Raw genomic sequence first — 18,970 nt, forward strand, 5'->3', positions numbered from 1 at the left:
ATACCTGCAGCCAGAGGAGGGAATGCGAGTGATGTCACAGCATAGCAGCAGCATAGCAAGTCTGCGTTGTTATTATTAGTTAGGACCCTCTTTCCAGAATATTGTGAGGTATTAAGAATGACAATTATGCCTACATATACCCTATATTGTGAATGTTTTAGGTGGTTGAAAGATACAAAATGCTAATTCAACACACGATGAATGAATCACTGCATTTAACCCTGTTAGAAAGTTCATAAGTAACGAAGAGATGACATAAGCTCTGCAGACATGTTGATAGTAAACATAGATAAATGTCCAGTGAACAGACTGGTATAGGGTAATGCAGCCTCTCTGTTCCAAAGCATTTGGGAACGTAACAGACACAAACTCAAGCTGTGAAATAGGTTTACGTGAATACGAATTTACTGTCAATAGGTGTCATAAACATTACCAAGTAAAACATGAAATTATGAAACAGAACAAACCTGGATGTAGAGTCAAAAGAGCACGTAGCCTAAACAGGTGATTGCCAGACATGCTTACTTGAGCAAAAATAAACTTTTCTTTTTTTCCCCAGAGGCTACCCAAAATATTTAAACTCATTCATTCATCCAGATATATTACTTACTCAAGTTGCAAAAAAAGTAGCCTATTTTTTTTAGTCAAAATATTTTTAGTCAAGGTTAAAAAAAATAAAAAAATAGGCTACCGTATGATTAAACTATTCTAAGTAGCCTACAACTACATCAAAAGAAACCCAAGCTCCCATATAACAGATTAAATGTAACGAGACTCTAAATGTAAGTGCTATAAATCATTTGCCCGCATGCACATTAAAGTTTTGTCCAGCAGATGACGCACATTCGCTTCGTAAAGACCGCCCTACGTCGCCTTACGCACGGTGACGTAGATGTTTACGTTCCCCCTTCACTTCCGCAGCTGCCTCCTTCGGATAACGCAACCAGTCAAACCCCAAATTATATCGTATTTACCTTGAAAAAAACACCTCGTCTTTTTATTTTCCTCAATCTCATATCCATATGTTTGACAGATGAAACTAAAAACGAGTCGTGCGTGCTTTATCCTAGGCGTATTTTGGCTTTTTATTCCTCACCCGTGAGAGCTAACTAAAACCTTAGCTTAGCGGTGTGGAGATAATTTGCTAATCGTCGTCAGTCTTTCAATAAAAAATAAAAAAAACATTAGAAATTGTAGGCAATCATGGCTACTAGGCGTCTGACCGATGCCTTCTTGTTAATGCGGAACAATGCGATCCAAAACCGGCAGATTTTGGCAGAGCAAGTGAGTACATACGACCCCCGTCTGAGTACACGTAGCAATGCTGCGGTGAGTGCGTCTGCATCGTTTGACATTTTATTATGTGTGTGTTTTTATTTAGAGTTTAATTTATCGAGTGATTCTCAAACTTTTAGTGACGCATGCCACGTTAGAAAACATCTGGCTTTCCAATCAGATAATATAGTAAAGCCCAGCAGGACTGCACAGTATGTGGGGGAAAGGGGTATCCATGGTGATATTGCGATAACTACTACAGTACATTATCGCGATATTTTGTCAAAAAAAAAAAAAAAACACCTTAACGCAGAAGATTACAACAATATTTCAGCTGAAAATTTTAAGAAATGTATTACTTTTTTCAATTGTGTTAATTTTTTCTTTCCAAAAAGTTGTATATCAGGACTAGGGCTGGGTACCGTTAAACGATACCAGTACGGTATCGAAAATGAAGGTTTAGGTACTACCGGTATCGGAAAAATAAAAGTACCGAAAAGGAATATAAAATCTTTATATTCAAGTTTTTATGCTGTTGGTTGTACAAATTAAAAAAAAAAAAAAAAAAAGTGAAAGACAAGTCAAAAAATAAAAAAAATGGTTAAATTTGGAGAGAATTTGGGGAATCAATAATATCGAAAAGGGAAATAACGTGGGGAAAAAATTTAAGAAAAAAAATTGGGGGGTAAATTAGAAAAAAAGGGGAAAATTGGGAGAAAAAAAAACAAAAAAGAAAGTGGGGGAAAATTTGAAGAAAAATTTAGGGGGGACATTTTTCTTCTAAATTGTTAAAAATGGGGGGGGGAATAAGAAATGTGGAAAAAAAAATTTCCGCCTGTTGTTAAAGGAAGTTTAATCTCAAACAACTAATACAAATGTAAAAGAAAGTAAATGGAAGGAAAACACAAAATTAACATTATTCATCTGTTTTGGTTCTAAATGAAAAAATAATGAAGTATTGGTACCGAAAAAAGTATCGTTCAGGTATCGGTACCGAAAACTAAGTATCGTTAAAGTACCGGTATCGGAATTTTTTTTACGGTACCCAGCCCTAATCAGGACCATAACGAGGCGACATAGAAAAATAAATAAGGAAAGCCATTATTAAAACAGAAGTTATTTTAAATGACATTTCCATTTTAGGCTGTGTTGGGAAATTCTTTTGTAAATCTCAGTGAATTTGAAGACACCAGTTATTTGGATTACATTATGGATGATGGGTTTTATATATTTGGTGATATATTGTGCAGTCCTAATAATAAGTAGAAACCAGGTCTAGTTCTGAGTCTAGTCAAACGAACCTAACTTGGCTGAACCAGCACCAATGCAGTGCCAATCCATATCTAAACCAGTCGCTTGCAAGTTTAAGACTTTGATCTAAACTATTGGACTAAACAAAGGTTAACCCAGACTCGAGCCATTTGGAAACAGAGCTGGTTAAGATTTCAATCAAAATCAAGAATAAACTCGCTACAACACCTTCACTAAACGAGATCTAAAACCCCTCAAGTTCCACAGTTTGAGAACCACTGCCTTAGACTGTCGCACGGCTCTTGTTTTTTTGCTAGAATCACGTGGGTGTGTTTTGTTCACGTTTTTAATTGTAAGTTTTAGTTGTGTTTTTGTGGCCTGTAGTTCCTCCACTGTAGTTCCTTGGGTAGATCCACAATACAATGTAATTTACTGCACATTTCATTTTAGATGATGACTATTATGGGCGTTAACAGAAATATCAGAAGATCTGTCTTGTTTTGGTTGGTAATGTTTAAGATGGAGTGCTGTTAATTTTGTTTGAACTGGAAGTAACATGCTCACTTATTAGACAACAACATTTTCAACTGCTTGCCAGGCTGGATGCTTAGTGAAGACTGTGTAAAATTGGGTTATGTGGAGGCAGACACTGTGGACAATTCTGAAGGGAATAGCTCGATTGAGGATACTACAGTTTCCAGACTATTAATAGCAGAAAAGCTTTTTGTGTAACACCGACTGTTGTCTGACACCTCTGTAAAGGGTTTGTTGAAATCAATTGGAGGAACAATCCTTTCTTCGAACACATCTTTATTTCCCGAGTCCTGACAGTTCACATTGGCCTGTGGGAATTGTCTATTCTGCCTTAGACTATTCATTCAAATACGGATGTTAGGCCGACAAAAACCTGCCAGTAGATGTAGAACTTAACAGGTAGTTTTTGAGAAGTGAAATGCATTTAGAGGACAATTTCATCATTTTTACCGCCTTTTTTCTACTTAAAGAGCGAGAAGGGGATTATGGAAATCCATATTCAGATAGCGTCACTCTGACACAGGATGTCCTTGACTTTCGCCCGTAATCGGAGGCATGTGACCGTCCATGAGCGTATCGAAAGTCACACGGATTTATGTCACATTTCTGCTGCTCGCTCACAGTCTGTCTGCTCCCAGTTTATCCACTTTCGTCACTCCGCTGTTTGCACTTGGTGTGTCTCGGAATTCACTGTTGTGTTTTGGATTATTTCCAAAACAGAGACGGAAACGGGGGCAGGAATCCCATTAGTTACAAGGTTTCCGGGGAGCATTAAATGTTATTAAATTGATTAAGTGAAAGGTAAAGGTGCATGTTTGACCTTGCAGTGACCCAGCGGCTGTATGAGGGGTTAGCATGGGTCCGTCAACAGTGAAAACCTTCCAAACAATTGATCCTAGGGCTGTGCAATTAATCGAAATTCGATTACGATTTCGATTACAACAGTAAACGATTACAAAATTAGCATAACCGCAAAAAATTGATTATATATATATATTTTTTTTTTTCCATTTTTTTTTTTTTCTAATTTTTTTCCTAATTTTTAATTTTGGGATTTTTGTCACTTTTTTGATGGATTTTTGTCTTTTTTTCTGCTGGATTTTTTTTAATTTTTTGATGGATTTTTGTCACTTTTTTGATGGATTTTTGTCCTTTTTTTGAAGGATTTTTGTCCTTTTTTTGATGGATTTGTGTCACTTTTTTTGATGGATTTTTGTCATTTTTTTGATGGATTTTTGTCACTTTTTTGCTGGATTTTTGTCTTTTTTTGCTGGATTTTTGTCACTTTTTTGATGGATTTTTGTCACTTTTTTGATGGATTTTTTAAAGGCAACAAATAATCGTTTGAATAATCGTGATTTCAATTATGACAAAAACAATGATTATTATTTTTTCAATAATCGAGCAGCCCTAATTGATCCTGCAGCATCTTAGAGACCACTGTGATGGAAAATAAATGCGGCGTGCTGACCGCTCATACAGTCACGGGTCACTGCAACACAGCAAGGTCAAATACAAGCAAGGTCAAGCACAAATATCTACTTTTTTACTCCATAAGTGCAACAAAAACACAAAAAATATGATCCATGACACATTCAATACCATGTTTCATTTTCCGTAGGTTTTTGTCACTTAACCATTTCAGGAAAGTCGGTCTCATGAATCGAGCCGTCGTTGTTAATGTATTTGCAGTTTAGGTTTTGTCCTGTCTTATGTGAAAACTGTCTGCTGTGTTTGTTCCCGTCTCGATCCTCATCTATATTTGGCAGCAGCTCTGTTTAATCTGCTTGTCTTGTGGTTTTTAATTTGATTGCGAATCATTGTAATCATTGTCTGCGTAGGCGTATTGTGTATTGTAATGTTTATTGTTTTCTATTATATGTACACACTCAATGGGGCTACAAGTCAAATCATTTGTTTTTTTATTGATTTTGCAAGATACTAGGGCTGCATCAATTATTTGAAATATAAATATCAATAAAATGTTTGTTGCAGCTCTATAAAACGCTACAGGCATCTGCTACACTTTTAAAATCACACTGGGGTTTCTCTTGTTTCGACTCTCATCTTATTTATAGATTTGTCAACTTCCTGAAGCTTAATCTCTGTTCTTTCTTCCTCTTTCTTTCTCTTTCCTGATCTCTGGACTGGATCTGCCAATCAAATTTAGGAGCTTGATGAGGTACTGCTGTTTTTCCTTTTTCCTTTAGAAACGCTCTAGACCTTCCTGTGAAAAGATGAGGAAAATAACATTGCTCTGTGTTGTTGAAGCTGGCGGACGACAGAATGGCCCTGGTGTCGGGGATCAGCCTGGATCCCGAAGCGGCCATCGGAGTCACCAAGAAGCTGCCGCCCAAATGGATCGACGGCATTGACGAGGTGCGATCGTGAATGAGCACTGAGGTCTTGCTTGTAAAATCCACCAAACTGGGGAGAAATCACAGATAGTAACGCGTACCCTCACTTGTGTTTCCTCCCAGATCCAGTACGAGATCTCCCGAGTGCGTCAGAAGATGAAGGAACTGGCGGCGCTTCACGACAAACACATGAACCGCCCGACCCTGGACGACAGCAGCGAAGAGGAGCACGCCATCGAGATCACCACTCAGGAGATCACACAGGTACGAGGCTACTGCTTTTACAACGTGTCTGAGTGTTCACGCCGGGTTCAATCGGGTTCGAGTCTGGGCTCTGGCTTCACCACTCAAGGACATTCACAGACTTGTCCTAAAGCCACTCCTTCATTAGCTTGGCTGTGTGCTTCGGATCATTGTCCTGTTGGGAGGTGAACCCCAGTCTGAGGTCCTGTGCAGGTCTTCACCCAGGATGTCTCTGTACATTGCTGAATTCATCCTTGTTTCTATCCTGACCACCACCATGCTTCACCGTAGAGATTAGTGATGGGATTTACGGCTCTTTTGGCTCCCAAATGGCTCTTCATGTTTTTACAAATTCAGGAGAGATTTGGATTCATGGCATGTTAAATGAGCTTTTCGACTACTCCCAGCACAAAACAACTATAATCAAGAAAGAAATTAAAAATAATGCTATAATGAAGTGATTTTGGCTTATAGTGGTGTTGTTTTGTCTTCAATAATCCACGTTGATTTTTCGAGATGGTAGAGCCATTGTTTATTATAGCAACACATGAACTTTTAAAGCTGGTAGTAGTTACATATGTACTCTTTTATTTACAGTCAAAATCCTCAGTGTTTCTCCCCAGTCCCTCTGCTGCCTGTGGCTCCGCCCCTGGTCCTGCTGCAGCCTGAGAGAGGGACACAGACTCCAGATATCACTGAAGTCCAAACTTTAGCCAGGACTTTTGTTGTACTTCTGCTTTAGTTGCTTTTGCAATGGGCTCATACACATGAGCAGTAAAGGCCGACATTGCGAGTATCGCCGCTTCGCGTGTGATCGCATTGTTTACTTTTCACTTCACAAACCCAGCGTAGCCATAAAACTGAAAATATGAGGCGGATCTTTCTCATTTAAGAAGTGGCTAAAGGCTAGAGATGCACTGACTACATTTATGGATTTGTTTAAGTTTGTAGAGGTCTTGATTTTGTGTAAACAGCAGGTTCATTCCTGGCGGACGCCGGGCTGCAGCTGCAGATGTTTTACCTCCTTTCTCCCTCTCTCCCCAATCGAAATCCGTTACTCTTTTCTTTTCTCTTTTAGCATTTGCCTTTCTCTATTTTTCTCTAATGTAGCACGGAGAGGTGCACGTAAAGCTTGATAAACATGCAACCTTTAAAAAAAAAAATAGCGGCTCACGGGTGAGACTCGGCTCTCATCGTTCACTTAAAAGAGCCGGTTCGCGACCGACCCATCACTAGTAGAGATAGTATTTGCCAGATGATGAGCATTGCCTGGTTTCCTCCTTTCATCAGAGCAGACAATCTTGTTTCTCATGGTCTGAGAGTCGTTAGGCTGTGATGGACCTTTTACTGAGAAGACGCTTCAGTCTGGCCACTCCATCAATCAGGCCTTTATGGTAAAGTGCTGCAGAGATGGTTGTCCGTTTGTAAGATTCTCCCATTTAATCAGAGTAACGCTGGAGCTCTGTCAGAACAACCATCAGGTTCTTGATCACCTCCCTGACCAAGGCCTTTCTCCCCTGATTGCTCCATTTGGACGGGCGGTGCTTCTGAACTTCTTCCATTTACGAATGATGGAGTGAATCACTGTGGTCTTTCCCAGATCTGTGCCTCGATACAAACCCGTTTCAGAGGTCTACACACAGTTCCTTAGACTTCACGGCGTTGCTTGAGTACAAAACAGAACTCCTTTGACTTTTTACGTGAGGGAATAATATGTGGTTTCTCACTGTGCTCTGCAGATGTTTCACAGATGCCAGCGGGCAGTCATAGGTCTCCAGGCCCGATGTGGTCACTGCACGGAGCAGGAGGAGAGGCTGCTCAGGAACGTGGTGTCTTCACTGGCCCAGAGTCTGCAGGAGCTGTCCACCACCTTCAGACACACGCAGTCGGGCTACCTAAAAAGTAACCACGCTCTCTAGTATCCTATTATTGTACTTTTTAAATTATTATTATTGCAATGGATTCAATCACTTTTTGGCTTTCACTTCATCTTAATTTTAATTGTGTGAAGTGCACATATTCTCCCTGTGCCTACGAACTTTTCCCCCCGTTGCTTCAGTTTCCCTTACCATTAAAACATGTACAAAAGGCCCGGATAAATAATAGAATGTTTTGCGTTCGTGTGAGTCCCATGTGTGTTTATTCACACGCACACCAAAAAAATAAACAGAGCAAATCTTGTTAAAAGTACCTAGCCCTTACATACCACTGTTCTCTCACGTGGGTGTGATATAACCTTCCTCTCTCAATGCAGGAATGAAGAATCGAGAGGAGAGATCAAAGCACTTCTTTGACTCGGGACCTTTAATGGAAGAAGATGAAGATTTAGCCATTTATGAAAGAGTGAGTGGCATTTTTTTACTTGTTGCTTCATCTAAATACAAGGAAAACCTGTCTTTTTTTGTGATTTGTAATCTTTAAAATGAATTTATAGACACATGTCATCTACTTTATCCCATTTAGTCAGTCTGCATGTCGTTTCTCAGACAGTAAAATCTAGTAAAGAGTTTGTAAAGTATGTTGTAACTGTGATTCAGGGCTTCACAGACGACCAGTTGGTGCTGGTGGAGCAGAACACTGTGATGGTGGAGGAGAGAGAGAGGGAGATCAGGAACATCGTGCAGTCCATCTCAGATCTGAACGAGATCTTCAGAGACCTGGCCACGATGGTGGTGGAGCAGGTACAGACACGCACGAAAGAATGTGTGGCCCTAGAGTTACGCGGACAGCAAAGGTTTGAAATGGAAGAAGTATATGATGAGATTATAATACATACAGTAGCGGAGGAATACTGTACACAGATTGGAGCAGTTAATAAATTGTGGCACAAGTAACAGAGATGTGTGTACTGCAATGTCTTTACTTTGATCTTTACAGTCAGACTAATTTCTAACAGCAAGCACTAAAAGTTTTATTTGTTTAAATGTTGAATATACTGAACTAGAATCTTGTCACAACAAAACTGTACAGATTTAAATTTGACCTGGGAAAAAAGCAAAGGAAACATAACGCCTTTGTACTTTATTACAAAGTTCTATCGTCAAAAACAGACCTGGAGCTGTGTTTCCAGCCACTCGCACATCTTTAATCTTTGGATCTACATCAGTGGCTGTTCTTAGGGTGACGGCAGCTCCCAAAAAGCTGCTCCTGAGGTCCTACATATCCAGGAAATGTTTTCCGCACCTCTCCATCTCTTGCTAAACCTAATCCTTTCATCGCAGAGTAAAAACACTCAACATCAGATGGTAGAGCGGGTTGTCTCATGATCGGAAGGTCGGGGGTTCAAATCCCACCTCCTGAAAGTGCACATTGTCGTTGTGTCCTTGGGCAAAACACTTCACCCACATTGCCCCCAGTGTCTGCGTGCATTGGTGTGTGAATGAGAGTATGAATGGGTGAGTGGATCCTTGCTGTAAAGCGCTTTGAGTGCCTAATGTAGGTGGAAAAGCGCTATATAAGTTGAGACCATTTACCATTTACCATTACTACAGCCACACAGACCAAGTGGTATTGACCATGTTGTTTTATTTCTTTATTGGAACAGCTGCACAGCATGAAAAGGCGGGTTAGGAGGATCAGATGTGTTTGACATTATCATCAAATACCTTGATAAAAAGCACCTCTTAAAGGAATAGGCCACCATTTTTACATACTGAGATATGTTCTTACCTTAGCTTTGACGAGTTCTTTAGGACCTGTCTGATCTTCCCTCGTGCCTTCAGTCACGTAAACACAGCGCAGACGGCGTTAGCATTTAGCCTCTCCCTCTCTCCTCTATAGCTCCAAAACAGGTCAAGATAGAAGCTACCAAGCTCTTCCACGTTTTCCCTATTTAAATATGGTTACGTGAAGTGTTTCACTACAAAGTATAATTACACAAAATTAAACAATGTGGATTTTTTAAGCGGATAAAAGGGGGAACTATATTGTAAGGCGTAATAATAGCAGGAGTAATTTGGCATCCGCGCAGTAAAGTGAAGATTACTGCGCGGATTTTGAACTACTCCTGGTATTATTACGCCTTACAGTATATTCCCCCCTTTTATCCGCTTAGAAAATCCACATTGTTTAATTTTGTGTAATTATACTTTGTAGTGGAACACTTCACGTAACCATATTTAAATAGCGAAGAAGTGGAAGAGCTTGGTAGCTTCTATCTCGATCTGTTTTGGAGCTATAGAGGAGAGGGGGAGAGGCTAAATGCTAACACCGTCTGCGCTGTGTTTACGTGACTGAAGGCACGGGTGAAGACCAGACAGGTCCTAAAGAACTCGTCAAAGCTAAGGTAAGAACATATCTCAGTATGTAAAAAAAGGTGGCCTATTCCTTTAAAGCACAATTGTCTTGTCTCTGTCTGATAATCTTTGTATATTTTTGCTTTTTAGGGGACAGTTCTCGACAGAATCGACTTTAACGTGGAACAAGCTTGCGTTAAAACAGACGACGGTTTAAAACAGTTACAAAAGGTAGGAAACACTAGCCCTATTATTGACATACAGCTTAATTGAAGGATTCAAATGTCCTCTATCCTAAACTCAAGTCACCTCTCGTCTCTCTCACAGGCCGAACAGTATCAGAAAAAGAACAGGAAGATGCTGGTTATTTTGATCCTGTTCGTCATCGTGGTCGTATTAATAATTATTCTTTTTGGAACGAAGTTTTAATCATTCCGCCGCCTTCGTTTTTTCGTTTGTGCTTGTTCGTTCGTTTGTCGTGCATCTGTGTGGTTCTACTGAAGGAAAAAAACAGCCTTTTTATCGACGACGAAAACAATGCGTGTCTTTAAGAGCGCTACCCGGGAGCCAAGAGCGAAGAGGACGTCTCGTTTGAGAAGAGTGGAGCCATGGGGATTTTGTAAGAGACCTCTGCAGTGTTGATAGGACCAGTTCTAGCCTGTTGAATAAGTTGATGATGTTCTTGAATTGTCAGCGTTTCAGATCGAGGGCAGGTAGCTATACTCTTACACTATGCGCTGAGCTTTATCATTTGATGTGGATTTGAGTTCACAAGTATGTCAAATCAATCTTGTGGCTTAAAATGAATGAATCGTGCCCATTTTTAATAGTAAGCAAGATATAGAACTTTATGTGGTGTAGGAACAGTAAGTATCCAAACACATTCCAGACTTAAAGCAGTACTAAGTAACTTGTTTACCTTAATAAATCCTTTCCGTAGTCCCTGTGGGGGTAATACAAGTGTTTATGGGATGATTGGAGCGTCTTTCATCTCCTCCTGGTGTCTCTGACCAGAAAACCATGTTTGCAACTTGACTGCCCCCGGTGCGGAGAAAGCAATACACACTAATGGAATCACGAAGAAGAAGCTAACAGGCTAACGGGCAAAGCTAACTGCGGGCTAACGTCACTTTAAACAGTATTTACAGCCAAGTTTGAGTGAAAAAAAATATTTCCGTTGTATAATTGGATGCACAGTAACCCTCTCTCCCTTCGCCTTTCCTGTCAGCGTAGTATTTACTCTCCAAGACAATTAATAAATTAAAAAATCGTAACTTGCTACTACACCTGCAGTTGCGCTTATGGCCTCTAGGGGGAAGAGTTACTTAGTACTGCTTTAACACCTTTCTATTGTCCTAACTCTTCACAGGGAGGACTTTATAAGCACGTTTCACAACTTTAAATGAGCAACACTGTCACGTAAATGTAAACAGCACCCAGGTACTTGTTTACTTTTGGCAAAAAAACTCTAGAAATGTCTTGAAGGCTGCCAAGATTTCCTGTTTGGATGCAGATGTTTGGACCTGGTTTGGATCTGGGCTTACTATATCCACCTTGAAACAAAAACTGGCCCAAAGTTCGGCGTCTCGTTGATTTTTAGCCACAAGATAAACATGACAAGTTCGACGAATAATGATGACGTTCCAACATTTCTAGCTTTTCAGTTTTTCGTGAACCTAAACTATTTGGGCGGCTGACTTAAAATGCGTATCGTCAAATACGGCATGAAGGTCTAGACGCAGATCTCTGAAAAATAGGTGGTAAGTCTGAGCGTAATTCGCCGGAGCTGGTTGACTAGTGTCTTAAAACTTTACAGATGAATGGATTTGTGTTCAAAATGGCCTACATCGAAATGAGAATAATTTGGGGGAAATGGAGATGGATAAATGTCCCTTTTAACCGACAATGTGCCCTAACTTTTCCATTTTCAAGCAACATATCAGTTGACCCGCGGAGCGAACCTCGGGTAACGAGTTTCCTTTTCATACTGTATCGACTGATGTGAGCAAAACCATTTCGTTCCATTGCTCAAGTGGGTATTTAATTGCAGAATGTTGCTTTTTCCATTTTTCTATTATATTGTCCTCAACAGCCACACATAACCATGCTCTTAACCTCCCAAATCATCAAACGAACGAGTTCAACTCTGAAGGTGAAGTGTCCATCGACAAACACTTCTATCACAGTGGTCCTTAGAGAAAGTGCTACCTTTTTAAAAAAACCTCTTGCAGTTTGCACAGCGGGGCGGGATATATATATATAATGGATGTACTTCTACTACTGTCATTATGAAATTATTTATTTTTATTCGGAGTGAGTCCGAGGGGCTTAAGCAGGAAGCGACTGTAGCGAAAAAACGTTTATCGTCCACTCCACTGAGAAACTGTGATGTACGACTTCAAAAGCATTAAAATATGAGTTGTTTGTTTTACCAGATACAGTGCTGTGTAAAAGCGGCTTTAGCTGATTTTAAGAAAGCTAGGACTCAATCGGGATGACAAAGCATGGACTAAATATGGTTTAGAAACAGTTCAAATGATAAAGATTAACAAGATTTACAAATTGGGTCATTGTTTTCCCCAAAAAAACGTTTACACATTACTGTATCTCATCTGAAACACTACTCGTTCCACTGAGACTGACCAACTCTGTCCAACAAATAGCTTTATTTGATATATCTCTGAACTTTATACACACACACACACGCGCGCGTTATAAAAATCATTTCTGTCATTTGATGTGAAGTGTGTGAACATGTCTTAGTGATGCTCTTTTCAACAAGTGTGAGAGAAGATAAAGATGAAACTTGTTTTTTAATAAACCTGAAGTTGAAAATTCAGTGCAATCAGACCACGTGCTTTTCTTTGTTTGAACGCTCTCCCTGTGCCTGAATCCTGCGGCTGCTGTCCTGGCCCAGATCTGGAGATGGGTCTCAGCCGGGCAAAGCAGAGACGGGGCAGTCTGTAAGAAAGCGTTTTGTAAAGCAGAGGGGCTGAATAAGTTTAGTTTAACCTCTTAACTCCCACCTGAACGGATCCCATTTTCTCCAGTTTGGCTTTACCTTAATCAAAAAGCTTCTTGGGAAAAAACACCAAAATAGCCACAAAAATGAGAAGAAAACAAGGATGTAAACGCAACAAAAATGTCACAAAAATTCAACAAAATTCAACAAAAATGTCACCAAAATTCAACAAAAATTAAACCAAAAAGTGACAAAAATTCAACAAAAATGTCACAAAACACAGCATAACACAGAATAACAGAATAATTCAGTTTTGTGGGTCTTAGCTTTCAAATGAGGTGTTACACGGGCCTATATAATAGCCAAGGAGGACAGAATGCATTTGGTTTAGGCGGGTGGTAAGAGGTTAAAGAGACATTGTGGAACTTTTTATGCAGAAAAGAAAAGTTGATTTTAGCGTGTATTTGAGCTTTCAGTGACCCAGAGGCTGGGTGGTTAACATAGCGCCTTTATTGTTCCATCACGGTGGCCTCCAGGACGCTCCAGGATCAATCGTTTATTTAGGGTGTGTGGTTTGTTTTCTGGAAGGAATGTACTCTATGTAACCAGAAACCCCCAAAACAATTGATCCTAGAGCTCTTGGGCGGCCATCGTGATAGGTTACATAAAGCACCTTTAGAGGGATTAAGCAAAAAATAAAATATGATTGATCATAAGTGAATTAACAGCTAATAAGCAATTACCTCTTATATAGACGATGTTAAAGATGGCTTCCCCTCTTCAGGTCGGTGGGGAGTCCTTACCTCAAGTGGAGGAGTTCAAGTATCTCGGGGTCTTGTTCACGAGTGAGGGACGGATGGAGCGTGAGATCGACAGACGGATCGGTGCAGCGTCAGCAGTGATGCGGTCGCTGTATCGGTCTGTCGTGGTGAAGAGGGAGCTGAGTCGGGGCAAAGCTCTCGATTTACCGATCGATCTACGTTCCCACCCTCACCTATGGTCATGAGATTTGGGTCATGACCGAAAGGACAAGATCGCGAATACAAGCGGCCGAAATGAGTTTCCTTCGCAGGGTGGCTGGGCGCACCCTCCAAGATCGGGTGAGGAGCTCAGTTATCCGGGAGGAGCTCGGAGTAGAGTCGCTACTCCTTCACGTTGAAAGGAGCAGCTGAGGTGGCTCGGGCATCTGTTCCGGATGCCTCCTGGTCGCCTCCCGCGGGAGGTGTTCCAGGCATGTCCTAGTGGGACAAGGCCTCGTGGAAGACCCAGGACACGGTGGTGGGACTATGGCCTGGTGTCGCCTCGGGGTCAGAACAGCTGGAGGAGGTGTGTGTGGATCGGGAAGTCTGGGCATCTCTGCTGAGACTGCTGCCCCCGCGACCTGGCCCCGGATAAAGCAGAAGAAAATGGATGGATGGATAGACGATATTTTTTATTTCTATTTTATTTTCATCAACACACGCAAAAAGACAAGGTATTTATTTATAACGTATGACCTGAATATTAACAAGACAAACATTCATCAGCACATTTTCTCAAAACAAAAATAAAAGATAAAAGCTATTAAAAACAAAACAAATAAACAAGCTTTCAACATGTGCTTGTATTTTTATTTTTAGCCAACCCGGAAACGGAGCATAGTATTACATTTCAAATTAAAAGCCTTGTGTCGTGTGTGTCTTACGCACGGATCTACCTGCTACATATGTGAACGTCCTGCCGAAGCACGACACATTTTAATATGCATTTCTTTCACTATCACTTCCTATAATCAAGATAGTGGCCTAAACATGTCGAGAGTTTCTAATCTTCAGGTCCATCGCGCGTCTGACCAAGGTCTGACCTGGAAGTCGAGCGCGCTTCTGTCCCATGCGTAATGTCGCACCTGTAAACAAACAGCCTTCCTAACACTGAGGACATGAATGGAGAAGTCGATGACCCGTTTCCCGTGGAGGACTGTCTTTTCGAGGAGACATTTTCGAACGAGAGCGTGTACAATCTGAGCGGGCACGAGCTGAGGATAAAGCAGGTTTTTGGGGCGAACCTCGGCGTGGCTGCTCCTGTCTGGGAGGCGGTAGGAGTGTTTACTTTATTTTTCAAGGTGTGCGCCGTGAATGGGGGAGATTTGACATTTTGTGTGTGTTTCTAGGCGATACATCTGAGTGAGTACCTGGCGGAGCGGTCCGTGGAGCTGGAAGGGAAGCGCGTGATTGAACTCGGAGCTGGCGCAGGACTTTTGGGTGTCTTCGCTGCTCGGCTTGGTACGTGTTTCTATAAATCCATGTAGTGGATCCTCAACTAAAGCGCAGGACCCAAGAGCTTCAAACTTAAGATCACATTTCCAAACAGTAGATTCATAAGACTTAAGAAATTATATTGACTAGAGTGATTATTGTGCTATAATGTTTTTTATTATTCATCAAAATATTTTTTTTCTTTAAAGTGGGGGTATTATGCAAAATCGACTTTTTCAAGCTTTACATCATGTTATTATGTCACTCCCTCATTAAAAACATGCCTGAAGTGTTGCCTTGGCACATTCACGTATTTTTGAGTAATCTGTCAAAACTCTGATGGCGGCCATTTTAGGGATAGGTTTGCCTGAGTCCTCCTAGGAACGCCCCCACCTCCTGGAGACGCCTCCGAGCTTTCGTCACCAGCCGAGTAACCAACCACTGCTCCTCAGCAGAACCCCCTCCCCACTGATGCCACAGACAGCGTGTGGAGGGGGCGTGTCGGAAAGGGTCAGAGGTTCTTAAAGAGACAGAGGCCTATTTCAAGACATTCACTACAGCCATTTTGAGAGAGCCATTTTATACAAGGCAGTTATTCTAATTTACTGCATTTACAGACCAACAGTAGTGTGCTATAGACTGGTGCTATGTGATTGAAAAAAGCATAATACCCCCTCTTTAAAGCCACACTGCGGAAAATTCCAGGTTATATGTCGCTGTGGCTTAAGAGTAACTAAACTGATACAACTCAAAACATAAACAAACCACAATGATCTGCCAGACCAGACATGGGAAAAGTTTTTGATGCGAGGGCCACACTGGGTTTTTGAACTTTCCACGAGGGCCAGATTAGTTGCAAATTTGGTCGTTTCAAACAATTTACAATTGTCAAATAGACTGTAATTACCTAGACACTTAAAACAAAATAGCAATTATGCATTATATTTCTTTATGATTATGTTATGAGGGCCTTACTTTGCCCATGCCTGTCTAGACACTGACAACAGGTGTGTTTAAAGGAATAGGCCACCGTTTTTACATACTAAAATATGTTCTTACCTCACTTTAGTCGAGTTAATATATCCCTGTTTGGTCTTTGTCCGTGCGCTCTGTCAGGCAAACGGAGCACATACGCAGCCTCTCCCACATGTCATATAGCTCCGAAAAAGCTCACGATAGAAGCTACCAAGCTCTTCCACGTGTTCCCTATTTAAATAAAGTTACGTGAAGTGTTTTCATGCGAAGTATATTTACACAGAAATGTAGCATGTCGATTTTATAAGCAAATAAAAAGGGGGACTATATTGTGAGGCGTAATGATACGAGGAGCAAAACGTCCGCGCAGTAACTCCTAAAGACTTCCCCCGCTCACTTCCGTCAATAACCTTTAGGAGTTACTGCGCGGACGTTTTACTCCTCGTATCATTACGCCTTACAATATAGTCCCCCTTTTTATCTGCTTATAAAATCGACACGTTACATTTCTGTGTAAATATACTTCGCATGAAAACACTTCACGTAACTTGCGTATGCTGCGTATGTGCTCCGTTTGCCTGGCAGAGCGCACGGACAAAGACCAAACGGGGATATATTAACTCGACTAAAGTGAGGTAAGAACATATTTTAGTATGTAAAAACGGTGGCCTATTCCTTTAAGATGAAGTGCGCAGACGAGACCAGGCGGTGTCGTCCGAGGGCGGAGAAAGGCGCCTCTAATCAAGTCAGACACATCTCAGCCCCGGAAACAGAGAGGAGCCTCAGATCACGCAGCGTCTCGCGTTTGTTAGAAAGAGTTTGGGAATAAAACTATTTTAAAAGTTTGTGAACACATTTGCTTCTCCCACACACCAGACAGACGCCCCATCACTACAGCAAAAATAACCGACTCTCCTCTTACAGTTTAGGATTAGAATAATAAACTGATGCTTATTTAAATTTAGGCCATATGTTGAACACACTGGCACTTTCTGTCAAATATGAACCCTGTGAAGCATTTCTGCAGATCAAAGTAGATCTTTGTGGTGAGAAAAGATGAGGCAGGAGGCTGTGGAGCGTCAGGGCAACACGTTTCTGATCTAAACACAACTCATATCCAATCATCTGTCAGTCCTCTGTCAGCGCACGTGTTTACAACACTTCATTTCCCTTTGTAGTTCAGGCAGCCGAGCGAGGCGGAGAAAAGCAACTTCGCTCGCCTCCCCAAGGCGCTCCAGCCGCCTCGGTCTCACGAGAATACGGGCACCGTCGCACAGGTGGCGTCAGAGCGAGGCGGGGCCATCTTGGACACGAATCTGACCGGCCTGCACCGCTCACCTGCAGCCGCCTGCAGCGCCTCGCTCATCTTAAACACACCTAATGTCATTGGCAAAATACTCGTAGGCCCCATACACCTGTAGTGTCCAAATACCTTAAACCTTAATGTGAACAATAACTCAGTATTTCACATTACAAATTGTTTTATTATTACAAAATATAGCCCCATTTCCATAATTCTTAGAACTTTTCACGGCACGATCCCAAACTCACTCAGCTTTGATCTGTATCATGTAATATAGATGTATAACTTTCCTCGTTTTGTCTTCTCAGGCGCAGAGGTGACCCTCACAGACCTCCCTGTCGCGCTCCCTCCGCTCAGTGCTAACGTTGATGCTAACACGCCCCCCGGTGGCTGGCCCTCCCCTCCACGTGTCCTACCTCTGTCCTGGGGGACTGACCAGCCGCACTTCCCCTCAGACTGGGACCTTGTTTTGGGTGCGGACATCATCTACCTCCCCAAGACCTTCCCCCTCCTCATAGAGACTCTGGTTCACCTGTGCCGCAGTGGGACAGAGATGTTTTTCTGCTCCAAAATGAGGAAGGAGCACAGGACACACGACTTTTATGAGGATTATCTGCCCGCCAGGTTCAACGTGGAGCTTGTGCAAAGAGATGAACAGCAGAATATTAACATTTATAAGGCAACTTTAAGAACATAACTGAACTGTCTATTCTATGCCCATCTCTTCTCATCAAAAACAAAAGTTAATAAAATCTTTCACCTCTTTCTCAGGTGGAGAGTGAATTATCTTCATTTGTTTTTTAATACATACGTCCCAAGTATGTCGCACAGTTACAATAATCTAGATTCAAGTCAGGTTAATATAAATCCACATTGTGTCAAAAAACATCAAATTCTGTTATTATAAAGATAAAACAAAGGTTATATTCTACTCACCTGTATAACAGTAAAGATAGGGTAAGAAATACTTTTTGAAAATACAGTGGAGTGTGAAAGTTTAGGCACCTGGGTAAAAAAAAAAACCCATTAATGTAAACAATGAAGCAAAGGGGAAGATGAAAGGAAGGTCCCCATAAAAGAAGGTTTTATTTTCATCTTTTACATTTTCAGCATAACATAAAAAGTAAAAAGGCCACAGATATAGTGTTAAGCCTCTGCAGAGTTCATGCTTAGTTGCTTTAAATGTTTTTCTAGACAGCCAAATTTGAAGGATTTTTGCCCTTTCTTCCACAACAGAGATATTTCTGGGCTGTCTGTCACGCACTGATCTTTGGAGGTTTATCCATAGATCTTCAATGTTGTTTAGGTCAAGAGACTGAATGCCACGGCAAAACCTTCAGACTGCACTTCTTTATGTGATCCAGAGTTATTGTGAGCTGTGTTTATGACCATTGCCCATTTGTAGAAGTCATTTGCTTTTTAACTTAAGCTTTTATTTATTTATTTATTTTAATTAATTGAATCTACCCATGAAATGTTCCCTGTGCCACTTCACAGTCTCCTGACTAAAATATTGAAGGTCTGTGGATGGACCTCCAAAAGAGCAGTGAGTGCAGGACAGCCCAGAAATCTCTTAGTTCTGGAGACTTTTGTAAGGAAGA

The 18,970-nt window shown here is 41.2% G+C and overlaps 2 protein-coding genes across 2 annotated transcripts; both read left to right on the forward strand.

The window, feature by feature from the left end:
- The first annotated feature begins 912 nt into the window (after positions 1 to 912).
- On the forward strand, positions 913 to 10,785 carry stx16 (syntaxin 16). The gene is made up of 9 exons (XM_079582277.1): positions 913 to 1,329; positions 5,231 to 5,242; positions 5,332 to 5,439; positions 5,541 to 5,681; positions 7,400 to 7,562; positions 7,915 to 8,003; positions 8,198 to 8,341; positions 10,046 to 10,126; positions 10,223 to 10,785. The coding sequence occupies exons 1-9, from the start codon at positions 1,204 to 1,206 to the stop codon at positions 10,322 to 10,324; spliced, it is 966 nt and encodes a 321-aa protein (XP_079438403.1). The 5' UTR covers positions 913 to 1,203; the 3' UTR covers positions 10,325 to 10,785.
- Positions 10,786 to 14,672: 3,887 nt separating this feature from the next.
- LOC306982367 (EEF1A lysine methyltransferase 3-like) lies at positions 14,673 to 18,076 on the forward strand. The gene is made up of 3 exons (XM_079582282.1): positions 14,673 to 14,931; positions 15,007 to 15,118; positions 17,678 to 18,076. Exons 1-3 carry the CDS (start codon positions 14,776 to 14,778, stop codon positions 18,064 to 18,066), a joined length of 657 nt encoding a protein of 218 aa, XP_079438408.1. The 5' UTR covers positions 14,673 to 14,775; the 3' UTR covers positions 18,067 to 18,076.
- Positions 18,077 to 18,970: the final 894 nt, after the last annotated feature.

Source organism: Gobius niger, assembly GCF_951799975.1.
Source record: "Gobius niger genome assembly, chromosome: 24".
Lineage (NCBI taxonomy): Eukaryota > Metazoa > Chordata > Actinopteri > Gobiiformes > Gobiidae > Gobius > Gobius niger.

Excerpts from the sequence above, each read along its gene's own strand:
- LOC306982367 (XM_079582282.1), top strand. The coding sequence starts at position 14,776 with ATGAATGGAGAAGTCGATGACCCGTTTCCCGTGGAGGACTGTCTTTTC. Across the intron at positions 14,932-15,006 it reads CTGCTCCTGTCTGGGAGGCG|GCGATACATCTGAGTGAGTA; the intron begins GTAGGAGTGTTT and ends GTGTGTTTCTAG. Across the intron at positions 15,119-17,677 it reads TGTCTTCGCTGCTCGGCTTG|GCGCAGAGGTGACCCTCACA; the intron begins GTACGTGTTTCT and ends TTGTCTTCTCAG.
- stx16 (XM_079582277.1), top strand. The coding sequence starts at position 1,204 with ATGGCTACTAGGCGTCTGACCGATGCCTTCTTGTTAATGCGGAACAAT. Across the intron at positions 5,440-5,540 it reads GGATCGACGGCATTGACGAG|ATCCAGTACGAGATCTCCCG; the intron begins GTGCGATCGTGA and ends GTTTCCTCCCAG. Across the intron at positions 8,342-10,045 it reads CCACGATGGTGGTGGAGCAG|GGGACAGTTCTCGACAGAAT; the intron begins GTACAGACACGC and ends TTTGCTTTTTAG.